General features: G+C 46.9%; 1 protein-coding gene across 2 annotated transcripts in view; it reads left to right on the top strand.

The window, feature by feature from the left end:
• GYS2 (glycogen synthase 2) overlaps positions 1 to 26,848 on the top strand; it is a 589,778-nt gene that overhangs the window by 479,395 nt on the left and 83,535 nt on the right. For both annotated transcript variants that reach the window (XM_078674071.1, XM_078674070.1), the window contains one exon: positions 18,799 to 18,962. In XM_078674071.1, the coding sequence (XP_078530197.1) occupies positions 18,799 to 18,962 (164 nt within the window). The remainder of the gene's footprint in view (positions 1 to 18,798; positions 18,963 to 26,848) is intronic.

Raw genomic sequence — 26,848 nt, 5'->3', positions numbered from 1 at the left:
CCTCCTTGGCAAGCTCACTGGGGTCAGTCAACCTGCTGTCTAAAAGATGCTGGCGCAGCTCTGGAACACATAGACTGCTCAAGTGCTCCCAAATAATTAGATGGCACAACCCCTCATAATCAGTAACTTTGCTGCCCTTCATCCAACTTTCCAGTGCGCAGGTGTAACTTATCACACATTCAACCCAAGTGTCCAAATAATTTTTTGTTAAATTCCTGAACACCACTCTGTACTGTTCAGGGGTGAGCCCATACTTGAGGCATAAGGCCTCCTTCATTTTGGCATAAGTCAGGGCACCCTCCTTTTCTAATGGTGTTCACACTGCTGTCCCTGCTGACTCAAAATGCTTCCACAGGCCCGCTCCCCAGTTCTTCTCAGACACCTCATGCATTCTAAAAGCAACCTCATATGATTCAAACCATGCATAAATATACTCTCTCTCCTTGAAATTCTGCAACTATATCTTTAGGTAAGTATACTTTACCCCTTTGCACCGGCTGTTCGCTGCTACCATCTGAGCTGGACTCCAATTGTTTGGCCTTTAGGTCCAGCTCCCTCATGCTCACTTCATGAGCCAAAAGCAATCTCGGCTCTTCCATTTGATTTTTGAGCTTCAACACTTCCAGCTCATGTTCTCTCATTCTCTGGTTCTCCTGTAACTCCTCTGGAGAGAATCCTCTACTGGAATAGTTGCTGCCAGCCCTTGAGGCCGGTATGCTCACTGGCATATCCTGTGACCTGAATCCATCCCTCCTACGGTTCTCCCCTCCATTCTCAGCATCTGCCTCCTACGCCTCTTTGGGCTCCCACCAGGCCTTCAAGGCTTCTTGCAGCTCCTCCTTCCTGGAGCTGCTTCTTATGGCACAACCAAAATCTTTGCAAAATTGTTTGAGCTCATCCTTTTTGTAAGAATATAGATCATCAATATGAAATTCCAATTCTGTCTCCTTATTTGCTGCACTACCTTTCTGAGACATGACACTTTCCTGGGTGTTACGCAAAAATAGAACCAAAAACCAAAACGTTCTGTATGTGGTTGCATAATGATCTGCGCTAAACTAGTGATGTTCACAAATCACTGTGGGTCAAGTACAAACACACGTTCAAATCCTCAACGCTGACCGCCAATTTTAGATCTGGGGGTCTCTAGTTGGCAGAGGTAAGTACCTTTGTCCAAGTAGGGACCCTTACTTCTAGTCAGGGTAAGGGGGTACACACTGTTGATAACCCCTGCTCACCCCCTTGGTAGCTTGGCACGAGCAGACAGGCTAATCCCCAAGATAATGTGTAAAGTATTTGCACTAACACACACAGTAATACAGTGAAACACCACAAAAGTACACCACACAGGTTGCTTATGAAAATATCATATCTTTATATATAGTTTAGCTCAGAACTGTTAGCAGAAAAAAAATAATGCCCATACATATTTTACTTGTTCTCAGGAATGTCTAAGTCCCAAATGCAGGGACTCAGCAGTTCAGTTTTTGAATGGGGCACAAATGTTGTGTTCCCTCAATTAGTATGAAAACAAAACTGCACTCGGTACCACCGACGGTACTCTGATTTTTTATATGGCCCCCGCTGCCGCTTTCTCTAATTGAACAGGACGGGGCCGTGCCCGTTGTGCCCCAATGCGCAGGTACTAGTGCGGGACTTTAGGAGCCACACACCGCCCGACAGCAATGTGTGGGGAGATCCCTGCAGGAGGCGCGAGCTCCCATATGAGAACCGGAGCGAGTTACCTGGCAGGCGGGTACGGGGCCGTCCATGAGATGCGCTGCGTCCTCCCAGCGGGGCAGGTTCCTCCTCCGAGATTCTCCCCGGTTCCCGGTGCAGCTCTGCTTTCGGGCCTGCGCGTGGGGAAGCCCTCAAGGCTAGGCCAATCCTAGCGCGGCAGGTCGATGACACCGTAGGAATCCCCTGAGCGGGAACCATTCCAGACGCGGCACACTGATGACGACGTGGGAATCATTGATGGCTGGGGACAATCCGAGCGAGGCACAGCGGTGACATCAGCGGCTTCTCTCTTCTCCTCGAATTCAGCCTCGGGCACTCACTCCCGGTGCAGCAGGGACCTTTTTGGGCACAGCAGGGTGATAGAATTACAAGCACTTCTCCCCACAGTTGTCCTGGGCCAGCAGCGGTGATTCCGGCCTCCTTTTGGTGACGGCCTCGGGCAGTGCACAGAGACGCACTTTTGAGCGCCGGAATAGCCAATTAAAGACACGGCAGTCCTCCACCAGCCTCACTGTGTGCCAATTGCACACCGAGTCCCCACGATCACACGGGCAGGCAAACTTTGCAGGGAATCCAGGCTGTGCACAGAGATATGCACACAGTCACTTGTAGAATGTGCTTTGGGAACCTTGGTGTCCCTGCGTTCCCAACAGGAGGCCAGCTCTTCCCAGGCCCTTGGAGACTCTTTTAAGACACAGCACACAGCAAAGTCTTTTTCTCAAGCAGGTGGGGGGAAGCACAGCACACCGCAAAGTCCCCTTTTTTCCTCTTCAGTGGATACAGCAAACTGCAGGTCAGCCCCAGAACACACAGCAAGGGCAGTCTTCCTTCTTCAGCTGATCTTCTTAACAGAGATTCCTCTTGATTGCAGAAGTAGTCTAATTTTACTGAGGTCTTAGGTCTTACTTTTATACCCCAAACGTCTTTGTTCTTCATATGTCTGGGGTCTAGGATCCAGTCCCAACCAGTTCTGGGTGCCCTCTGCCAGGACAGGTCTTCTTCCTTTGTGAGGGGAGGCCAGGGCCATCAGACACACAGCAGGAGGTGGAACCAGCATTGTGGAAGGCAAGCACAGTCCTATTCAGGCCCGGGTGCAACTCACCCCACCACTCTAAATGTAGATAGGTCTATTCAGCCTATGGCTGACTCCCCCAGCCTCCTACAGCCGCCCCCAGCCCCTGTCACTCACAAACCAGACAGTCAATACACAAACAGGCAGAGGCACTCAGGAAGGTTGAACAGGAATATAGCCACTTTCTAAAAAGTGCTATTTTCAAACACAGAATTTAAAAACAATCTTTCCTAAAAGATGCGTTATTAAATTCTGAGTTCAGGGATACCAGACTCCATATGCCTATCCTACCGCTATGGGAAGATATGCAGGTAAATATGATACACAGCATTCCCCATGTTAGCCTACGAGCAAGATAACCTTTCAATAGTGAAAGCACAAATTTGGCAGTATTTCACTATTAGGACATGTCACCCACATTAGTACATGTCCTGCCTTTCACATTCACTGCACCCTGCCCCGGGGGGTACCTTGGACCTACCATAGGAGTGTCCAATGTGTAAGAAAAGGGAAGGGTCAGGCCTGGTTAGTGTGTACACTGGCCAGGACAACAGGGCAGTCACAGACTGCACACAGGCACTGCGGTGGCAGGCCTGAGACACCATTTTAGGGCTACTCATGTGGGTGGCACAATCAGTGCTGCAGGCCCACTGGTAGTATTTGAATTACCAGCCCTAGCACACTCAGTGCCCTTTACTAGGGACTCTACAGGTAAAACAAATATGCCAATCATGGATAACCAATTACAGTAATAATTTAACCAGGGAGCTCTTGCACTTTGGCACTGATCAGCAGTGGCAAAGTTCCAAAACATCTAAACCAGCAAAACAAAATCCAGCACAGTGTCCAAAAATACCGGAGGCAGAGGCAAAAAGTCAGGGGAAACCACACAAAGGATGCCAGGTCTAACAATCAGGTACTCCATATTTTACCTCATCATGTTATTCTTACAGCCAGCTCGCCTAACCATGCATGTCCTTACTCCCAGAAATTCCTCCTCCCCACTCTGTGCCCCGATTCTGGTTCTCACTACCAACTATTGTGCATTGCCATTCACACATACCAGGGTTTGTCCTTCAGTGTGTCTGGGCATTGCTGCAGCATCTGAACCATCTGCTATCTCAGAGCTGCAAGTTGTGCAAGTGTTCTGTTGCAGTGCCCTGGATACCTTCTCCTATAAGAGATTTCCACACCGTATGGATGCTATAATGTAAAATGTGTCCTGTTTGTACCAGGCAGCTGCGGGCTGCCATGCGGCTGATGCTAGGGTCCGGTCACAGCCATCTATAAGGCACACTCACACTAGTATTGCTGTACCGACGGAAGACTTCATGCGGTCCATGCCATGTTTATTTATAGCCTCTAGCTGCTCCAACCCTCCACACCTTCAGGAAGAATCTTAAGACCTGGCTCTTCGACTGAACCGGAGCTGCACCCCCCTCCCTTTCCCCTTAGTGCCTTGAGACACTCACGGGTAAGTAGCGTGCTTTATAATTCCCTGATTGTTTGATTGATTGAGGGTGTGGTGCAAGTGCATCTGGGGCATGTGTCAACCCGGACAGTGGCCGGGTGGCTCACAACATCCCTTTCCCACTTTGCTCCACATTCCCTCAACGTGATGTTACAAACAAATTCCTTGGGTCTCTGATTCAGCTTCGAATGGAGCCTTAGATCATAACGCTGCTTTTGGGACCTGTTCGAACCTAATTTGTGTTACTCAATTGGGCCCCCATCAGACATACCCTGTTCACAAGATGGTTCACCGCGCTGTTATTGTTCCGGATCCCTTCTGTCACATTGAGGTCTCCTGTCTCTGGGATGTCTTCCTCCTCAACTACCCTATGGCCAGAGACATCGACCTTCTTAACCCATGAAATGTTCTGAGTTACTGTCTCCTCACCTTACCGGACAGTAACCATCATGTCTTACACTGTGAACACATCCCATATGCCTGTTTTTAATGGCATTCTGAATTTTCAGTTGGGCTTGCGATCCTTCAGGGGCACCTGATCTCCCAGTCTGAGCCAGCAGGGGGTTGCGTTTCTACTGATACTGGCTCTTGTGCTGTTTTGCACCTACCTGCTTTGGATACCCTCAGGATCATACTCAGGTTGGTCCCACTCTGGGTGTATGAGAATCATGTCACGCTGGTAGCCCTTCAGCATGGGGGGTGTTAGAAATGGGGGTCTCTGGTTGGCAGAGGTAGGTACGTTTTTCCGAATAGGGACCCTTGCTTCTAGTCAGGGTAAGGGGGATACACTTCTAAAGTAACCCCTGTTCACCCACTTGGTAGCTTGGGTGGAGCAGACAAGCTTATCTCAGAGGCAATGTGTAAAGCATTTGTGAAATACACACAGTAATACAGTGAAAATACTACAAATAAACACCACACCAGTTTAGAAAAATAAGTAATCTTTATCTAAACCAAAACAAGACCAAACAACAAAAATCCACAATACAGTAATACAAATATGACTTTCAGACGGTAGAAATAGTTCAGTTCAAAGCAAATTGCAGATGCTACACTTTTCACACAAAGTACCAGGGATGCATCACACAAACAAACAAAACAGGCCACAGGGAAGGTGATGCGTCGGTTCCTTACACTTAGGGAAGGTGATGCATCGGTTCCTGGCTCCCAGGGAGGTGATGCGGCAGTTCCTTACTGCTGCATAGGGGAGGTGATGCATCAGTTCTTTACCGGAGAGGAGGTGAAGCGTCGGTTTCTTACTGCATGGGGAGGTGATGCGTCCGTTTCTTACTGCGTCCTCCAACGATGCGACAAACTTGGTGCCTCAATACAATGCGATGATCCGGGGGTGGATTCTTCCAGCTCCCAGCAGAAAACAGTTTCTAGAGGTCCAAAACAACAGCAGGCTCCTCTTTGCAGGTCAGAACTCCCAGCAAGGAAGTTCAGGGCAGCTGGTGGGGAAGTCTTTGTGTCCCTGAGACTGCAGAACAGGAGGCAAGTTCAGTTTCAAGCCCTTGGAGATCTTCCTCAAGCAGGGGACACAGCAAAGTCATTTTCTCCTTTCCTTTGCAGTATGTGGCCACTTCAGGCCAACCCTAGACAGAAAAAAGCACAGAGGCAGTATTCCTCCTCAGCTTCTCCGGCTCTTCTCCTTGGCAAAGGTTCCTCTTAATTTCCAAAAATTATCTAAAAGTCTGGGGTCTGGGCCCCTCTTTTTATACCCCAAAATCCTTTGTTGTCTGAAGGCAGAGAGTGTCTGTACCCAGCCAAAACCAGTTCTGTGGGACACTTTGCAAGTGCACAACACCCTCAATTGTCAGTGTGAGCCCTGGCTCCAGACACACCACAGGTGGACTGAGCCATCATTGTGGAAGGCAGGCACAGCCCTATTCAGGTGCAGGTGCTAATCCTCCCACTACTCCAAATACAGACCAGGCCTATTCAGCCCAGCTCTGACTCATCAGACTTCTGGAGCCGCTGCCCCTCTCCAGCCCCTGTCATCCAAAAGCCAGACATGCAATACACTAACCTAGTAGAGGCACACTGTATGGTTAGGCAAGAAAATACCTACCTTCTAAAAGTTGTATTTTCAAGCACAGGATGTAGAAATCACCTCACTAAATGATGCATTTTAACATTCTGAGTTCAGGCATACTAAACTTTATTTTTCTACCTTGTTCCCAGGGCCAGTTATGTTTATAAGATGTTATAAACAAACTCTCCATTCTGCCCTATGGGAACAGGTAGCCTTGCAATAGTGAAACCCGAAATTGGCAGTATTTCACTATCAGGACATGCCACACACATCAGGGCATGTCCTACATTTCACATACAATGCACCCTGCCCACAGGAGTAACTTGGGCCTACCTTAGGGGTGACTAATATGTAGAAAACGGAACGTTTAGGGACTGCCAAGTGTGTGCACTTGCCAAGTCAACATGGTAGTCCCAGACAGCAGACAGGCTCTGCAATGGCAGGCCAGAGTTACATTTTACAGGCTGCTTCTGTGGGTGTCACAATCAGTGCTGCAGCCCACTAGCAGCATTTGATTTACAGGCCCTGGGTACACACTGTACTAGGGACTGACCAGAACGTCACATATACAATCATGGAAACACCAATCCATAACTGTAATTTACAAATGGAGCACTTGCACTTTGGCACAGAACAGCAGTGGCAAAGTGCCTAGAGCATCTAGACCATCAAAACGGAGTCCAACATACAGCAAAAACTCAGCAGGCAAAGGCATAAAATGCAGGTAGAACCACACCAATGGTGCCAGGTCTAACAAGGGTTTATTAATTAACACAAGGGAACCCAACTAGTTTGCTGAGGACCGTGGGTAGTTACTGTTATCAAAGACAAGGGTCCTTAGCTTACATATTTTGCAAGGAAAAAGATAAAATATAGACCATGATAGGCGACTATATGTGTCACTGTCCAGCCGGACAGGATATTTTTATTTTCAAAAAGTAAGACTTGTAGTTCAGAGATAATTCAACAGGCACAATCCTGTACCAAGGCAATTCAGAGAACATACAAGGTGTTCGAAAGTTTTAAAGCAGGCAAAAAATGAGAAAAGAAATGAGCAACATTGGCCACTTTTAAATCAGTGTTCAATTGAAGTAGTGCCAAAGAAGGCACCAGACACAACAGAGTTTAACATAATAGTTTGGTTGTGAAGGTGCTTTACAAAAGTCGACGTTTCGATCCCCTATGCTCAATTGTTTGGGATCATCATCAGGACTGACATATTATACAGCTTTTGCCTGACAATTTACCATACACGAAATTTAACCGCCTGTGAGAAGGGGAGAAAAAAGAGAAAGAGGTAGGTAGCTTTAGAAAGTTATGTACTCAACCTAGAAATTAAGAAAAGAAAATTGCTCCTGAATGTCCAAGTGTTTCAGAGGACCATTACACTTATTCGGATTCGACTTACTTGTGCCTAATATGTTGTGTACCACTCGTGAGGGGCCGGTCGGAGTGAGTGTGACTTATGTGACTGTGTAGAGAACCACTCTCCTGGCTATGTACAATTTGGAAAATTACTATTTCTATTACCATTCAGCCTTTGTGAATCAACAATTATTTTTACCCTCGGTGGAGAGTCACTTTCCTGGCTATGAACACATTTGGGACAATTACTATTTCATTACACATTGGACCTTTGTTGATCACCCTTTATTTATCCCTTGGTGGAGAATCACTCTTCTAGCTATGAACACATTTTGAAACATTACTATTTTTACTCATTATATATTTTGAATCATCCATTATTTGACCCCTTGGTAGCACAATAAAAACACTGTTTACGTTTATGCTATAGGTTTATGTCTAGTTTAAAAACCGATTTAAATAGTACTCCTTAACATGCACTTACACCCGTTATGTGACGCTGCTAGCATGCATCGGGTTGCAATTGCGGGTTTGTACAAATTGAAGGGCTTACCCTGAAAGGGGTTAATTAGACCCAATTCAGACAGGTGGTATTATTGCCGACCTGAAATAAGAAGCGGGGAGAATGGTCAAGGAGAGCCCCGAGCGGGAGCGGAGGCATGAGTTCAGAGCGCGGCGCGGGCTAAGGTTTACCTGGGCGCAGTCCTTCTGGAGTAAGGACTTCTGTAGAGAATCAGACAGGTGGTGTGTTTGTGCCGACCTGGAATGGAAAAGGGGTGGAATGGTCAAGGAGAGCCCCGTGCGTGAGCGGAGGCTTGAGTTCAGAGCGCGGTGCGAGCTAAAGTTTACCTGGGCGCAGTCCTTCTGGAGTAAGGACTTCTGTAGCGATAGCTTGGGGCAGGTTAGATTAGCCGGATAATCCTAAGGGAGAAAGGGGGTGACAAGAATGCGGATCAGTACCGCGTCCAGTTGCACAGACTGCGTTTACAGTCCGTAGCGTTCTGGATTGGTGCGAGTGATACCGTGCGGAGGGTGTTGCAACGATCTGCAGTACCGGAGCTGGCGGAGCGGTGTCCTTCTTTCAGCTACCGTCTTAGTCAGAGACACGTACTTAAATACATTAGTGCCTAAGGGGATTGGAAAGAGAAGATGGATCGGCGTTGGCCGCCATCTTGGTGAGGGAATGCGTGGGCATTCAGTCGCGCCATTTTGGGAGGGGATTCACGAGTGTGAAACAGTGTACAATATTTACATTTGGTGGTGAATTAACGTGAGAGTTAAATTAGTGAATTGTGCGGGCGGCGCTTACGTGGGTGACTTTATAAAACCATATTTACATTATTTACACTGGATTATATTACTTAAGGCAGCCAATAACTCATTTTCAGAGACACAACAACAGAATGGACCCAATGGATTATGGTTTGAACAGCTGATTATTCATGTGGGCACCCTGGGCATGCAGAGGGTAATTGTTGTACCTTTGGTGCAATTATAGAAGACTAGTCCAATCTTCGAGGCGATTCAGGCCATTTTGGATAGTGTCGAATTTTATCATAGTCCTGAGTTCATCCCTGTTCAACAGTTGACCAATGTTCCCACCTCTTGGGGGAGGTTTTATTACCTTGAGAATAGTCCATTTAATATCATTTTCGTTGTGTCCAAAATTGATGTAGTGGTCCACTAGGGGAGCGTTCGCCGTTCTGCAGCGTATTCGACTCCTGTGCTGGCAGATCCTGGTCTTCGCTTTCTGTGTCGTCTGACCCACGTAGAGTTTAGGGCAAGGGCACTCAATTGCATAAATAACATTTGATGTATTACAATTGGAGAATGATCGTCTCTCATACGTGGTGTTTTGGTGCGTGAATTTTTTACCCTCCACCGTGAATTCGCATACATTGCAATTTCCGCATTTAGCATGACCAATAACAGGGGGTAAGCCCCATGCTGATTGGAGTGTGTTGTCCTGCGGAGTGGTTGGTAAGGCTGCCCTTACTAGGTGATCCTTTAAGTTTTTGTTTTTGCTAAACGCAAAGAGTGGTTTATCAATTTTGATATTACCAACGTTTATGGTAGGCCAGTGTTTGAGGATCGATTTCCTAATTTTGTTGGATATTGGAGAGAAGGTGGTCACACGGGCTATTCTGTCTCCTTTAGTCTTGTTTTTTGGCGATAGTAGGACTTTGCGGGGACAGTACCAAGCTCGCTTGGAGGCTTGTTTCACTATCCTCTTGGGGTAGCCTCTATCCTTGAACTTATTCGAGAGTATTGCTGCCTCTCTAAAATAGTCAGTTTTACAGGAGCAGTTGCGCCTTATCCTCAGGAACTGTGAATAAGGTAGTGAGTCTCGGAGGGCCCTGGGGTGATTGCTTTTGTAATTGAGAAGCGTATTGCGCTCTGTTGGTTTCCTAAAGAGTTTAGTTAGGAGTTCACCTTCAGCATGGAAAATTGTGAGATCTAGGAATGCTATTGATGTTTTGTCATGGGTCAAGGTAAAGGTTAGACCACAGCAATTATTGTTTAGCCAGTGGAGAAACTGCAATAGAGTATCAGTATCTTGCCTCCAAATTAGGAAAATGTCGTCTATATATCGACGCCATAATTTTATTCCCGGGAGAAAGGGATTAGAAGGCATCAAAATGGAGCCGACCTCCAGCTGGTCCATAAAAAGTATGGCCAGGTTGGGGGCAAAAATAGCCCCCATGGATGTACCTTTGATCTGCTGGTAGAAGATGTTATCAAAGCAGAAAAAATTCCTGGTCAAGCAGAGTTCCAGTAATTGGAGAATAAACAGAGAGGGAACCCTGTGTGGACGTGGCCGTGTATCTAAGATGTTTTGGATAACTAACAGGGCTGCAGTCTGTGGAATATTTGTATACAGCGATTCCACGTCGAGTGTGCAAAGTGTTTCATGCAAGGGGTTGAAGTCTAGATGTTCCACCATGTTGATCATAGACATGGTGTCCCTGATGTAACAGGTCGTGGAAGGCACAAAGTCCTTAATAAAGAAGTCGACGTATGCTCCTAGCGGTTCTAGAACAGAGCCACAGGCTGAGACAATTGGGCGTCCTGGTGGGCTGGTGAGGTTTTTGTGTATTTTTGGGAGAGTGTAAATTACTGGGACACGTGGCGACTTAGTGTTGAGAAAATTATATTCCTTTTTGCTCAAATAACCATCTGCACAGGCTTGGGACGTTACCCCCATGATGGCCTCCTGTATTTGTTTAGTGGGATTCCCCGGGAGTCTTTGGTAGTGCTCGGTGTTGTTCAATTGGCGTAAGATTTCAGCCTTGTATGTCTCGATTTCCTGAATAACTATGCCCCCTCCCTTGTCTGCACTTTTAATAATTATGCTATTGTTACTTTTGAGGGTTTCAATGGCAGTTTTTTCTTGAAACGAAATGTTGTAGGGTACAAAAAGTTTCTGATTCTGCAGTAATGTTAGATCATTAAGTACTAGTTTTTCAAACGTCACGATTTCAGGAGGTATCATAGATGACGTTGGTGAAAAGGTTGAAGGGGGTCTGAAAGGGGTATATGAGTCCTGTATGGGACTTGGGTGTAGTTGGAAGAATGCTTTCAAGCGAACTGTTCGGAAAAATCTGAGCAATTCTGTTTGCAGTTCCATATAGTCAGGGCGAGTGGTTGGCACAAAGGAGAGGCCTTTTTTGAGAAGATCTAATTCTGTATTGAGCAAGGTGTGTTTTGAGAGGTTGAATATAGGAATCATCTCTTGCGGTGGGCTTATCACCATTGGTAAAAATTGTTCCTGGTTTTGCGCTCTCCAGGCGGGTTGTACCATCGCTGCGGTTTCTTTACCCGACCGCGTTGCGGGGTGTTGGGCTGGCCTCTGGCTAAAAAATTAGATTGACCCCTTCCTCGATTGCTCGTGGAGCTGGACCCTTCCCCCGGGTCAGAGCTGTCTGAGGACTCGGCTGATGTATCCGAGAAACCAACGAGGTTTTGTACAAACCCGCGATTGCAACCCGATGCATGCTAGCAGCGTCACATAACGGGTGTAAGTGCATGTTAAGGAGTACTATTTAAATCGGTTTTTAAACTAGACATAAACCTATAGCATAAACGTAAACAGTGTTTTTATTGTGCTACCAAGGGGTCAAATAATGGATGATTCAAAAGATATAATGAGTAAAAATAGTAATGTTTCAAAATGTGTTCATAGCTAGAAGAGTGATTCTCCACCAAGGGATAAATAAAGGGTGATCAACAAAGGTCCAATGTGTAATGAAATAGTAATTGTCCCAAATGTGTTCATAGCCAGGAAAGTGACTCTCCACCGAGGGTAAAAATAATTGTTGATTCACAAAGGCTGAATGGTAATAGAAATAGTAATTTTCCAAATTGTACATAGCCAGGAGAGTGGTTCTCTACACAGTCACATAAGTCACACTCACTCCGACCGGCCCCTCACGAGTGGTACACAACATATTAGGCACAAGTAAGTCGAATCCGAATAAGTGTAATGGTCCTCTGAAACACTTGGACATTCAGGAGCAATTTTCTTTTCTTAATTTCTAGGTTGAGTACATAACTTTCTAAAGCTACCTACCTCTTTCTCTTTTTTCTCCCCTTCTCACAGGCGGTTAAATTTCGTGTATGGTAAATTGTCAGGCAAAAGCTGTATAATATGTCAGTCCTGATGATGATCCCAAACAATTGAGCATAGGGGATCGAAACGTCGACTTTTGTAAAGCACCTTCACAACCAAACTATTATGTTAAACTCTGTTGTGTCTGGTGCCTTCTTTGGCACTACTTCAATTGAACACTGATTTAAAAGTGGCCAATGTTGCTCATTTCTTTTCTCATTTTTTGCCTGCTTTAAAACTTTCGAACACCTTGTATGTTCTCTGAATTGCCTTGGTACAGGTTTGTGCCTGTTGAATTATCTCTGAACTACAAGTCTTACTTTTTGAAAATAAAAATATCCTGTCCGGCTGGACAGTGACACATATAGTCGCCTATCATGGTCTATATTTTATCTTTTTCCTTGCAAAATATGTAAGCTAAGGACCCTTGTCTTTGATAACAGGTCTAACAAGGGGTCACTGGGGCACTGAGCAGTGCAATATGGCATGCCTTGGTACTCCTTAAGAACCTGTGTGGATTGAGTTCCGGGTTTACCCCTTTGTGTGTGGCAATTTGCAAGGTCTTGTTTAGTGTCCACATAAAACACTCGACCACACTCTTTGCTTGTGGTCACTGCGGTGTAATTTGGCAGTGCAATATTCCCAGTTGGCGTAACAGATCATGGAACTCGCTCCTTGGAAACAGCGGCCCATTATCCGTCTTGATTTCTTCTGGAAGGCTGAGCAGGGCCATTACCTTTTCCAATGCTGCAGCCATCCTTACAAATGCCGTTGATTCAATGAGTTCCATGATGGGAAACTTGGATTGGCTATCCACGAGGACCATGGTAATTCTGCTATATGGAAAACTGTGAAAATCCAGGCTAACTTTGGTCAATGGAGTGTCGCAAGATTCCTCTGTTATGATTGGTGCAGGTGCCTCAGGGCTGCTGGTGACTTGACATGCTGCACATTGCCATACTGGGTCATCCAACAACTCCAACTCTGGGAACCACACCTTCCCCCATATGCAAGACTTTGTTTTTGCTGTCTGCTGATGTCTGCCATGGGCAACTACTGCCTGCTGTTGTGTCAGTCTCTCTGAGATGACCAATCTGTGGCCCTGCAGGAAGAGTCCCTCTTGAGTGGCACAGAGTACATGCCAGACCTTCCAAAATTCTGTGAGGTGCTCTTTATCTGGTCCACTCCCAGTGTTCAAATCCTGCAAAAATGAGTGCCATGACCCTTGTTGCAGAGCCTCCAGAACCTTTTTGAGCACTGCATCGATCTCTGGAAGGCTTGATACATTTGGACAGGCCCCTTGGCTGGCCTTTTGGTCATACTCTTCCATGTACCCGGCCTCCTGTTTTTTCTCACTGTCTATTTGAGGTGTGTGCAGCAACAAGAAAATGGCAGGATTCTTGGACCCTTGCCCGTATACCACTTCAAACTGGTTATGCTGCAGCTGTACGGCTCACCATTCAACATAGGGTGGTGGATGGGGTGGAGTACCCCCTAACAACGGCACCAGCAGCTAATGATCAGTGACGACAAAGAATGAACGCCCACATAGAGCTAGCTGAAAATATCCACAGGTCCACTTTATGGTGATGGCCTCCCTCTTGATCTGGGCATATCCTGCTTCCATTGGTATTAATGCTCTACTTGCAAAAGTTAGACGTGCCCACATTCCAGACTTGACTTCTTGCATGAGCACTTTCCCAAAGCCTTAAGAGCTCTCGTCCACCACCAGCTTTGTTCTTTTCTTTGGATCAAAGTTGGCAATGGTTACCTTGCTCAGAAGTGCCATCTTCACCTTTTGGAATGCCTCCTCTTCATCCATTGAGCGTCCACTTTTATCAGCACCTTCAGGACATCCGCAATGCTCGCCATACTGTGCATGAACCGGTCACAATAGGGGGTCATCCCTAAGAAACTGTGCACCTCTGAGGCATTGCATGCTGCTGTGGCTTGTTTGATTGCATGCAACTTCCTTGAGTCCACTTGCACTCTATCCTGTATGAAAACATAGCCAAAGGAATGCAATGTTCATCTGGAAGAAGGAGCACTTCTCCCAATGGAGAGGGATTACATGCTCACACAGTCACTTCAGGGTGGCCCTCCGGTGCTGATGATGTTCCTCCGCTGTTGCCAAGTATATTAAGATGTCATCTCTGGCATTCATGATGTCTAGCAAGCTTGATAGCATCTCCCTGATTGCGTCCGGAAATACTGCTGCATCAGACGATATTCCAAAACATAGCCAGGTGCTTGGAAAATCTTTTCAAATACCTGCTCCATTCATCCAGCTGGTGATATCCAGCGTTGAGGTTCAATTTTGAGAACCACCTGGCACCACTTAGGTCCGATATATTACTGTTTATTGTGGGAGTGATGTGACGTTCCCTCTAAACAGCCTTGTTGGGCAGGCACTTTTCAATGCAAATGCATACCTTGCCAGATTGTTTTGGCTTTTTGGTGACCACCATTGATGACAACCACGGTGCTGGGCCAGATACATTTTCAATTACCCACTAACTCTCCAGTTTGTCCAGCTCTTTTACAACCAGTGGCCGGAGGCGGAATGGCACCCAGTGATGACGTAGCACCACTGGCTTGACGGGATTCTCGATGTGTAGTCAAATTGGCTGAGCATCTACTTTATACCCTCCCTCAAGAATGATAGTACACTGAAGCACTCTCTAACACTCAATAAAGGAGAGAAGGAGATATAAACTGAGCTTCTCCCTAACACAGGAGCAGCAGATGACACGACGTGGTGGTGTGTGCCCTCAACGTTCATTTTGATCTGCAGCTGAATCCCAATCCCGAGAGCACTCAGTTGAACGCTTTTTTATCTGACTTATTAGGCCTCAGTGTCACTTTGGGCCTCATTATGATTTCGGTCTGATCGCATCCGACAGGCCGCTGGTTGTGGTCCGACTCACATCTGGTGCTGCAGTCCGACTGCCGCATTATGCAGCGTGGCGGTCAGAGGCGGTGGGCGGAGGGACAGACCGACGCTTCCCACAGGCTCAAGGAGCCTGTTCGACTGTTGGTCAGTATGTAATACCCTACAATAGGGCGGTACCTACTCTGGCACCGCCATAGGGATTACAATGTCTCATTCAGATAGCCTTTCAATGGTGGTCCGACCGCCATTGAAGGGCTTTCGGAAATGGACTTTGGGGGGCCCTAACAGGGCCCCGTCCCTCTGTGGCCTCCTTATGAGGCCTGGGAGGCACCTGTGGTGCCCACCCAAACATACATACCCCATTTGCTAAGCACCACATGGTGCCTGGCACACGTTCCATAGATCAATTTTTCCAATGCGGTTTGTGCTGTGGCCCTTTTCTGGCCTCAGCACAAGCTGCAATGGAAAAACAGATGTTTCTGACCACCTTGTTGGCGGTCACATCCTAATTTGTCAGATAGAACCACCGACTACTAATTAGTTGGTTTCCATTCTGATACGATGTCGGTCGGACTACGTGTCTGACTGCAATCGTAATCGGGCCTATGTGTGGTTCGGGATACCTCACTTTCGTCATACCATTTTAATGTATATGTGTAAGAAATTAGACTAATATTTGAGGGGGGCGAGAGCCCACCGAAAAAAATAATCACAATTGTTGTCAGGATGAATCACAGAAGTCACTAAAGTAACCTGTGCTTAAATTGGCACAAAACAGTCAGGCTCAACTCAGAAGCAATGTGTAAAGCATTTTTTAAGCACTTAAACATTAATAAATTGAAAAGACAACACAAGAAAAATCTGAAACCAATGTAAAACAATAGGTAATATGTTAATAAATAAAATGACCTCAAAAGACAGAAATCCAATCTGTGGAACCGGAGATATGATTTTTTAAAGTGTTAGGTCAAAAAAGCTCCAAGAGCCATGAAGCGCCAACTTTGGCTATCTGGTCAAGTGAGAGCAAGATAAAGTCACATGTTTAGGCTGACTCTGATGGATGGGTAGCCAGATACAGGACCAGGGTTGTTCTGCTGGAGTTTTTACCTTCTGATTTTGGTGTGGGAACTGTGCATTGCTGCTCTGTGTCACTCTGCAGTTGGTCCGCTGAAGATTTCAGACGGGTGCTGCGCAGTGCGACTCTATTTAATAACCTTTTAAATAACCTAATAAAATAATTAAAATATAATTATTTAATTATGAAGTATTTTACAGGTTATTAAGAGCTCGATTACGAGTTTGGTGGTGCGGGAACAGACTGCCATGCCCGCGTTTCCTTGTATCTGGTGGGCTTTTTTTGGCGTTCCCATGGCTGTGCCTCTGAAAATGGACACCGCAATGGGAACACCAAAAACAGTTACTGCACGGCATGGTCTGTGTCTTACCTCTTCGCCATGGTTTTCATGGTGGGGAAACCGCCATGAAAACTGCAGTGGAGTGGAAACTGCGGGGTCCCGCCAATCATGTTGCTGCCTCTACCCTGTCGCTCCACTGCGAAGGAGAAGTGGTTCCTTGGCGGCATCTGTGAAGCAATGGTGGTCCCACTGCCTGAGTACTATTAGGGCGGTTGGATTACCAGTGCAGCGGTGGCTGGACTGCAACTGCTGCACCTCCGCGGGTCTGGCGGTCCGAGGACCGCCAGCCTTTTAAACGGGCCCTTAATGTCTTAGAATGAAATAATTAAAAATAAATAAATATTTCAGGACTAGATAATGAATGTTCGATTTTTATATTTTTTTAGAATCATTATTTATATGACTAATTATTTCAAATAATTCCATGCAATGTAATAGTATTTCCTATGGGGTTTTATTTTAAGTCCATACCGCCATTATTTCCTATTCAAAGGTGTTGCAGTACCAGTGGTTGGCTATGTGTAACCCTGGATGTACTACACAAATATGATACTACAAGTGCAGTTTGTTAATGTCGAAAAGTAGTACATGTTCTCAAAAGTCTAAGTACTTTTGAGAATTAATCCCAAAATGCCTTTCCAGGAGGTTTACAGGCATTAGAGTAGAAGCAGGAGTAGGTATTCTCTCAGTTCTGGCTGTTTGTATTCTCATTGGAAGTGGAGGTTCCCTGCATTCAAATGACTACTACCTTACCCGATAGGCGTGGATGTGAACATTTGCTAGCAAAACCCTGGGCTCAGATGTTGGAAATCCTAAATGTTTCACTACATGTAAGGGGGAAGAGGCAGGGAAGGTTATATAAAGTAATTTAGGAAGAAGGGTGGCACAATTCCCCTAGGCATGTGAGGACCTTTATGCAAACAGCTACCATTTTGCGCTTCTTTAATCAGTTAATGAGTATACAATATACTCATATCAGCATACAGTGTCAGGGGACGGTGGAGTTAGCACATAGCGAACAAGGTTTTGATGAAATTCCATCAATCCGTCTCTCTGGGAACAAATAATTGAATGAGTTAAGACCAGCCCACAACAAGGACTTCCCTGGGGAAAAATTGGGGCAGGGAGCTAGAGAGAGAAAACACAGTCCATGACTTCTGCTCCCACCCCCCTCAAATGAGTGAGGGAAACTCCTCTCAAGGTAAGCTACACAGGTCTGAACATTCTTTGTTTGACTTGTGCCCATAGAGAAGATTTAGCCTCAAAGGGAAACGCGCAGGAGTTAACCTTTATAACAAGCAAACATTAAAAGCACTAGTGGAAACGACATAATAAATCCTAGAGAGTTCAAGGAATGCCACTCCAAGTTCAGAAGCAAAGGTGCATGCTATGAGTGCGAGGGTCTCTAATAGTTAATCACCAGGGAAGAAATGAGAGGGCTTCTCTGATAAAAGAAGCATAGAAACATGGGGGAGCACAGAAGAGTTGTGGCTGTGCAAACGGCGAACAAACCGGCGCCAGCAGGAAAGTTACAACACAGTTGCCAGGCTAGTAACCCTTTCCCACTGCTGCTACTTAATGTTCCCCAGAAGTACATGTAGTTTCAGTACTATATGGCAAATAAAGAGTGTGTGCGTGAGAATGCCCTTGAAGCGCTTCCCTCTCAGCACCATCCTCTACAAGCCTATGTATCACATTTACCACCCAGCTGTGAGTATGAGTCTAGGATTAAACCGACTAAGTGAATTTTTTTCTTGTCGCTAATCAGGTATTACACATTCCTGGCTTTCACTATGTACTTTGTGACCCCCGCAAATGATTTTCAAATTAAAATGTCATAATTGGTGCTTGATTTTAAAGAAAATTAGCAAAGTTGCAAAGCTTTTGAGACAAAAACCCCAGGATGATTCAAATTCAAAAGAATCTACTTTTTCTTTGAGCACATCAAGTAATTTTACATCTCATAAGGGGTTCAATGTAAATATAAATTTGACTTCAATGCTTCCTACATTGCGAAATTAGTTACACTCAGTTGTTTTACTGCATACTCCGATTACCATAAATGTAAAACGCAGATCCAGTGATCTTGAAAAACTCTTTTCCGACTCAAAAAGTGTGGCCATGCACAGAAGCGACCGAGTGCATATTGCTAACAAGTTTTGATGACTGTACCTTCTGCCCACCTGTGTTTCCACCAGGGATTTACATAGTTGACAGAAGGTTTCGCGCTCCAGACGAGTCCTGCAATCAATTGACGCAGTTCCTCTATGGTTTCTGCCAGCAGTCACGACGCCAGAGGATCATTCAGAGGAATCGAACTGAGAGGCTTTCAGACCTGCTGGACTGGAGATTTCTGGGCAGGGTAAGTGAGTGTGTCATCAAGGCCACAGTTGTAGCTATTTATAATAAATGAAGAAAAATAGATAGACCTGGACATTGCTGTAGTGTTAGTGAAGGATCCTAAAAGATAAGGATAAATATACAGTGGTTAAGGGTGGAACACAAGAAAGATAATGTTAAGTAAATTGTTTGGGAGAGGAACAAATGGCTTTGATATTTGTTATTAAAAATGGTTGTTTTTTTCTCTGAGACCCCACATTTGCAATAACATGATGATGTGTATATACCACTGTTGCAAAGTCATCCTATGCCCTGGGCACCCCCCAACTTGTTGCTGAATGGTACTGATGGTAACTGACTCCGACTGACCCTGGGCTCTGCCTAACCAGGCCAGGGCCAGTGCAATGCTGAAAGAGACACATTTAGAATACTGTGAAAACACCTACATTCACTAGGGTACAGTTGGTATGGGTACCCCTGTGAATGGCATGACCTACCCTATCAGACCCCTTTAAATAATAGGGCAGGGTGGTTAAAAATACCTAGAAGTCCCTAGTCCACAATAGAGAATGACAGTTTAGAGGCCAGCAGCTTTTTCTGCACATGCACGTGTGCACTGCTGAAGCCTGAGGTCAGTTTAAAAGCAGCCCTGGGGGTCAAGACTGCTTTTAAAACGTAAATTGTGCCCAAACTCGACTTTGGTGTTTGTGGCACTTAAAAATTGATAACCTATAATGTTTGGGCATATTAGGAACTTCCACGGTTTCCCCTAGGTGTCCCAGGGCTGGGGGATCAGGTATTTATAAGGTGGACCCTTATCAAATGAGTTTTATATGCCCTGGGTTTTTTTTTGTTCCAACCAGCAGTACATAGCATGAAAAAATATTGCAATTATCAGACATGAACTTTACATATCACTTACTGATTCAATCTACACCATACACATATCATTTATCACTTTACAATTTCCGCTTCGGCAGATGATATCCTGGTTCACAAGAGGTTTCCCACCTCCACCGGGTTTGCTACTTCGTACTCCTCATTGCGTCTAGTACATGTTGGGTACATCTAAACAAGTCAGTAGAAGGACTTGTGTCATCGTAAGTCAGTCTGTGGGCTCGGGCTCTTGGGTCGCTTGTAAGTATTGGACTAGTGGTTCCCAGAAGTCTCTGGGTCGCGAGGCTTGTGGAATGTCCTCTGCGTAGGTCTCCAACGTTTCCTTACAGTAGGTCATATACATAATCCAATCTTTAAACGTGGAGGGTTCTTACTTCCCCATCTCATCGCTACGCGCCTCTTTGCAAGCAGAAGTGCAACTGCCAAGAGTTTCCTACTTCTAGCATGTTTAAGTTTCCTGACACCTAGAATGCACACTAAGGGGGTGTTAGGAATCTGTTCCGATAGCATGACAGACAGTGAATTAGTGACTTCACTCCAGTATGGCTGCAGTTGTGGGCATGACCAGGATATATGCAGGAAGTCAGCTCTCGGTGCATTACACCTCTGGCAGCATCTGTTTCTCTTAGTCCTAGTCAATGTAGTTTAGCCGGCGTGTAGTATAGTTGATGAAGGAATTTAAAATGAATAATGTGCAAGTTGCACTTTGATGTGAGGAGCGTGAGTTGTGTGCAGCTGTAGTGCCAATCGTGTTCATCTATTGTCTCACCCAATACTAATTCCCATCTACCTAATGCCGCGGTAGGTTTCTCAGCTTATTCTTCCTGGGCCGCGCTGTATAGGGGTGTTACCAAGTTTTTTCGAGTAGGGGCTGTTAACAGTATTTGTAATATGTTCAGTTGCGTAGGTTCGTCATGGAAGGTGGTGTATAGTGACCTGATTGTCGTGCGTAGATGTAAGTATGCACATTTCTTCTGTGGGAGTTGATGAGCACATAGTGAGGGGTCTGTCCATTGTATAAATTTACTATGAGGGAATAATTGTCCCATAGAGGTCAATCTCATCTCCCTTATCAAAGTATGCATTTTCTTTTCCTGCGTTACAGTGAGCTTAGGGTGTTTCTCCGTCAAAATCCCTGTGCATACACCGGTAGCTTGTGTGCTCTATATGCCAGTGCATGCCACGCCCTAGAGGTGCATAGTATGTATCTTGTCTCGTGATGTATATTTTATCGGGTCAGTTATGAGTGCAGTCAGTAGCACGGGAGATATGCTGTCTTTTTCCACCGCAATATGTGGGATGTATGCGTGGGTTTTTGTCCAGTAGTGCGGATGCTGTGCCTGTGCGCAGAGAAAATATAAGTGAAAATCTGTTGTCTCAAATCCTCCCAGATGGTACGGTTGAGTCAGGATATTCCAACTAGTCGTAGCCTATTTCCCTGCCCATGTCAATTTCTGTAAGATAGAGCACAGCTTGACAAAGAAAGCCTTGTTTAGCCATATTGGAATATTCCAAAACAGATATAGGAAGCTGGGTAGTACAATCATTTTCTGTATGGCTATTCTATCCGCCATTGAGAGGGGCATTCTCATCCATTTGTCAACCTGTTCTTCCAGTCTCACCAGCGCCTTGCCATAATTCTCTCTGATAACCAGTTCCGGATCTTGGTGTATCCAAATACCTAAGTATTTAATTAGGTCTGTGCTCCACTTTAAAGGGTATTCCAGTTCCGGTTCCGATTTGTGTCCGCAGTGAGAGGTATCACCACTGACTTATCCCAGTTTACTCTGAGGCCTGCATATTGCTCATACCTGACATATTCTCTAATGAGCGAGTTTAGGTTCTTGTCTGGGTGTGTGGTGTAAAGGAACATATCGTCAGCATACAATGCAATTCCTATGGGCCTGAGATCGAATTTTAAGGCCGATTCAGAGTGCTTCTGCCGAATTTTACAGGCCAGTGATTCCAGGATTAGAGCTAGGAGCATTGGTGACAGCGGGCAGCCCTGTCTGGTGCCTCGTGTAATCTCTATAGGGTTGGATGTGTACCCGTTTATTCTGATCCGTGCCCTCGGCGCAGTATATAGTAGTGTTACCCATTTTAGAAACGTTTCTGGAAACCCCGTTTTGCGATGGGTAACAAAAATGAAGGGCCACTTCACCGAGTCGATTGCCTTGGCGGCATCTAGCAGGACCGCGGCTGTTGGCGTATTCGGATCTATTTGGAGGTATAGTGCAAAGATGGTGCGGATATTGTGGGTGGCGGACCGTGTGGGCACGAAACCAGCCTGGTCTGGCAGTACTAGATTACATAGAAGCGGTTGTATTCAGTTCGCTATTATTTTTGCTAAAATCTTAGCATCTATGTTTATCAGTATGATTCACACTCACCGGGTTGCTTTATTATTCGGGAGGGAGTTAATGGCTTCTATAATTTCGTCTTGGGTAATGTGGTGACAGAAGCACTCACTGTCTGATGGCCACGATCATCTAGGTAGCCTTGTATATCAGATGTGGAAGACTGCGTCTGTTTAGTATTTATAACTGAGTGTAGTAATTGGCAAAACATTCCAATATAGCTGGAGTGTCATAGACTGTTTGGCGTTGCTCATTTTGGATCTGCGTAATATACGCCATGGTGTGAGTGGGCTTGAGTTTGTATGCCATCGCCCTACCAGGTCTCCCTACCTCACCATAATTCCTAGCAGTGTACTTGCGTGCAATGTATTTTACCTCATCGTCTGTAAACTTGTTGTATTTGTCAATTTGTACTTTATTATCTGCCAATATTGTGTTGTCATGAGTGTCTTCAAATTCCCATTCTAATCTACCAATGTTAGTTTCAATTCTTTCCAACTGTCCCTGTATATCTTTTAGTATGCCCGCATGTTTACCAATGCAGTGTCCCCTAATGGTGACTTTGAAAGCCTCCCAGAGTGTCCTTGCACTCTGTACTGAACCGGAGTTATGGTAAAAAAAGTATATTCTTGGCTGTCAAAATTCCTCCCGGAAAACCTGATCCTGCAATGCCGCCTGTCTCAGTCTCCACATGAATTGACGTGGGGTATGCGTCGGGATTTGATTCGAACCGGGGTGTGGTCTGAAAGTGTCTTGGGTAAGTGGGCAATGTCAGTAGTCCATGTGCACACATCATTAGATACCATCCAGTAATCAAGTCTGGACCATGTTAGGTGTGTTGATGAGAAGCAGGTGCCTTCTCTTCTGTCTGGGTGTCTATGTCTCTATATATTTCCACCATGTCCTAGTCTGCCATCCTTTCTCTTAAAACTTTGGCCGATTGTTTACCATGCCTGTCATTCCCAGTAGATCTATCAAGTGTGGGGTCTAGGCAAGAATTGAAATCCCAGCCCCAAAGGATAGTAGTAGGTTGGAATTCGCGCAGTCGTGTCCAGAGTTGTGCGTAAAAAGAGGGGTCGCCGTTATTTGGACCATATAAATTGAGGATTGTTGACTTGTTAGTAGGCCGCTCCCCCACCACACAGCTCCGCCCTGTGTGCCCTGATGCCGCCATTGCTGTAGAAGTCGAGGCCCTCCTCCACCCACAGGCTACCACCGGTCCCCGGAAGCTTGTTTCCTTCCCAGTGTAAAAATTGGCTTTTGTAGTCTGGTCTGCCCTGTTCCCATGATGCACTGGGCCAGGGACAGACTAATTTGCATACAGCCAGGTTCTGAAACTGGGATGGTGCAATGAGCTAAAAAACGGTGTTGGATCTAGCCCTGATCTCTTGACTGGGTGAGAGTATTCTGCTTAATTCAGAGACTCTGTCCCTCACCACCCCTTGTTGTAAATATTTTTGTCCACCCTAAGCGTGGAAGGGTATACTCAGACATGAGTCCCTTGCTCATTGCACCATCAGGATTCAAGCAAGCCGGGCCGAAGACGGCTGTAATGCCAGAAACCGGTCCCCGGAAGCTTGTTTCCTTCCCAGTGTAAGAATTGGCTTTTGTAGTCTGGTCTGCCCTGTTCCCATGATGCACTGGGCCAGGAACAGACTAATTTGCATACAGCCAGGTTCTGAAACTGGGAGGTGCAATGAGCTAAAAAACGGTGTTGGATCTAGCCCTGATCTCTTGACTGGGTGAGAGTATTCTGCTTAATTCAGAGACTCTGTCCCTCACCACCCCTTGTTGTAAATATTTTTGTCCACCCTAAGCGTGGAAGGGTATACTCAGACATGAGTCCCTTGCTCATTGCACCATCAGGATTCAAGCAAGCCGGGCCGAAGACGGCTGTAATGCCAGAAACCGGTCCCCGGAAGCTTGTTTCCTTCCCAGTGTAAGAATTGGCTTTTGTAGTCTGGTCTGCCCTGTTCCCATGATGCACTGGGCCAGGGACAGACTAATTTGCATACAGCCAGGTTCTGAAACTGGGATGGTGCAATGAGCTAAAAAACGGTGTTGGATCTAGCCCTGATCTCTTGACTGGGTGAGAGTATTCTGCTTAATTCAGAGACTCTGTCCCTCACCACCCCTTGTTGTAAATAGGTCTGTATCTCTGTCACTGTCTGTTCCCTGTATTGCCCGCTTTTGTCTGTGACCATGTGGCTTGCCTTCTGTTTCCCCCTTGCTGGCCCTGGTTTCTGCCCAATTTTTAGCTTCTGCCCCCTTCTGTTGCCTTCTGTTTCCTGACTTGTGCCCGTTTTTGCCTTCTGTTTCCCCCTCCCTGCCCCTGATTTCTGCCCGTTTTTTGCCTTCTGTGTCCTTCTGCTTCCTTCTGTTCCCTGATTTCGGCGCTTTTTTGCCTTCTGTGTCCTTCTGCTACCTTCTGTTCCCTGATTTCTGCCCATGTTTCCTATTTTTTCCCCCTCGCTGCCCCTGACTGTGCCCTCAATGCTCCCGTCCCCGCCGCTGCGTCCTCTGCGGCCTCGCCCCCTCGCTGTCCCTGCCTCCCGTCTCCCAGCTGCTCCTCCCTCCCACATCCCCATTTATGGGGGCCACTGCGAGGTGAGGAGAGCGACCATTGACCTTGCTAGTAGGTCGCTCCCCCACCACACAGCTCCACCCTGTGTGCCCTGACCCCGCCATTGCTGTAGAAGTCGAGGCCCTCCTCCACCCACAGGCTACCACCTGCGCCTCATCTCTGGTGGCCAGTGGTAGGCCTTAGGTCTGTATCTCTGTCACTGTCTGTTCCCTGTATTGCCCGCTTTTGTCTGTGCCCGTGTTGCTTGACTTCTGTTTCCCCCTCGCTGCCCCTGATTTCGGCCCAATTTTTGCCTTCTCTATCCTTCTGTTGCCTTCTGTTCCCTGACTTCTGCCCGTTTTTGCCTTCTGTTTCCCCCTCGCTGCCCCTGATTTCTGCCCGTTTTTTGCCTTCTGTGTCCTTCTGCTACCTTCTGTTCCCTGATTTCTGCCCGTTTTTTGCCTTCTATGTCCTTCTGCTACCTTCTGTTCCCTGATTTCTGCCTGTTTTTTCCTTTTGTTTCCCCCTCGCTGCCCCTGACTGTGCCCTCACTGCTCCCGTCCCCTCCGCTGTATCCCCTGAGGCCCCGCCCCCTCACTGCCCATTCGCTGTCCCTGCCTCCCGCCTCCCAGCTGCTCCTCCCTCCCACATCCCCATATATGGCGACCACTGCAAGGCCGCGCCTAAGGCAAGCCCGTCTGCGCCCGTCCGCTCCTGGACGCGCCCAGCATCAGAACCCCTGGCCCAAGTGAACGCCACAACACCCGACTCCGCTACGATGCCAGCACCCTCCACGCACTCAATTCCGGACGAGAACACACCTGCTACCAGGCCACCCCAAAGTGCACCCAAGGACCCTTCACCTGCCGGAACTGCAGCTTCACCAGCATCCGCCCCGCCAAACCTCCACCCAGGAAAGAGCCCAACTACCTCAGATGCATCCTCCTCAACACCCGCTGCGCCCGCAAATACGCCATTGTACTCTGGGACCTCCTCGACTCAACTTCCCCAGACGTCGCCTTCCTGACGGAGACCTGGCTGAACCCCTCCTCAACACCTGACATCGCCATAGCCATCCCAGAAGGATACAAGATCACCCCCAGGGACCGCACCAACGGAGTAGGAGGAGGAATCGCCATCGTCCACAAACACCCTTAGAGTCAAGACCAACACAGACGACACCCTCTGCACCCCCAAAGACCTGCACTTCCAAATCCACACCGACCCCCACACCACCCTCAGAGGAACCTTCATCTACAGCCCCCCCGGACTTCGTCCACAGTTCAGCGACTCCATTGCCGACTTCATTAGCACACACATCCTCGCCTCCACGGACTACACCCTCCTCGGGGACCTGAACTTCTACCTTGAGAACAAGAATGACACCAACTCCACCACCCTGATCGACCACCTCGCCAACCTTGGACTCAGACAGCTCGTGACAACACCCACCCACACCGCCGGCCACACGCTTGACCCCATCTTCTCTGCAAGCCCTCACATCTCCTTCAGCCACACCACCGAACCCCACTGGACCGACCATCACTGCATCCATTTCACCTTCAGGAAGCCCACCACACACCACCGCACCCAACAGATGCCTCGACGTAGCTGGGTCAAAGTCACCGAAGACCAGCTAACCACCACCCTCGCCCTGAGGCCACCCGCTGACCCCACCGACCCCGACACCGCTGCCCGCAACCTAAGACAGTGGATCGACGACTTCGCCAACACCCTCGCCCCGCTCAAGAAACCCTCCAACAGCCCCACCAGCAAGAAAGCCACCTGGTTCACCGAAGACCTCCAGGCCTCCAAACAAACATGCAGAAAACTGGAGAAGAACTGGTACTGCGAATGAACACCGAACAGCTACGCAGCCCACAAGAACGCCACCCACAGACACCATCACCTCATCAGAGTCACCAAGAGGGCCTCCTTCAAAGACCGCCTAGACAACAACGAACACAGCAGCAAAGAGCTCTTCAATATCGTGAAGGAACTCTCCAACACCAACGACATCCCACCTTCGCAAGACCTGTATGACTCACTGGCCACCTTCCTCCATCGCAAGATCGCCGAAATCCACGACAG

The sequence above is a fragment of the Lissotriton helveticus genome, chromosome 1_1, assembly GCF_964261635.1.
Source record: "Lissotriton helveticus chromosome 1_1, aLisHel1.1, whole genome shotgun sequence".
NCBI classification, from domain to species: Eukaryota; Metazoa; Chordata; class Amphibia; order Caudata; family Salamandridae; genus Lissotriton; species Lissotriton helveticus.
This window is presented reverse-complemented; position numbering and strand designations above follow the sequence as displayed.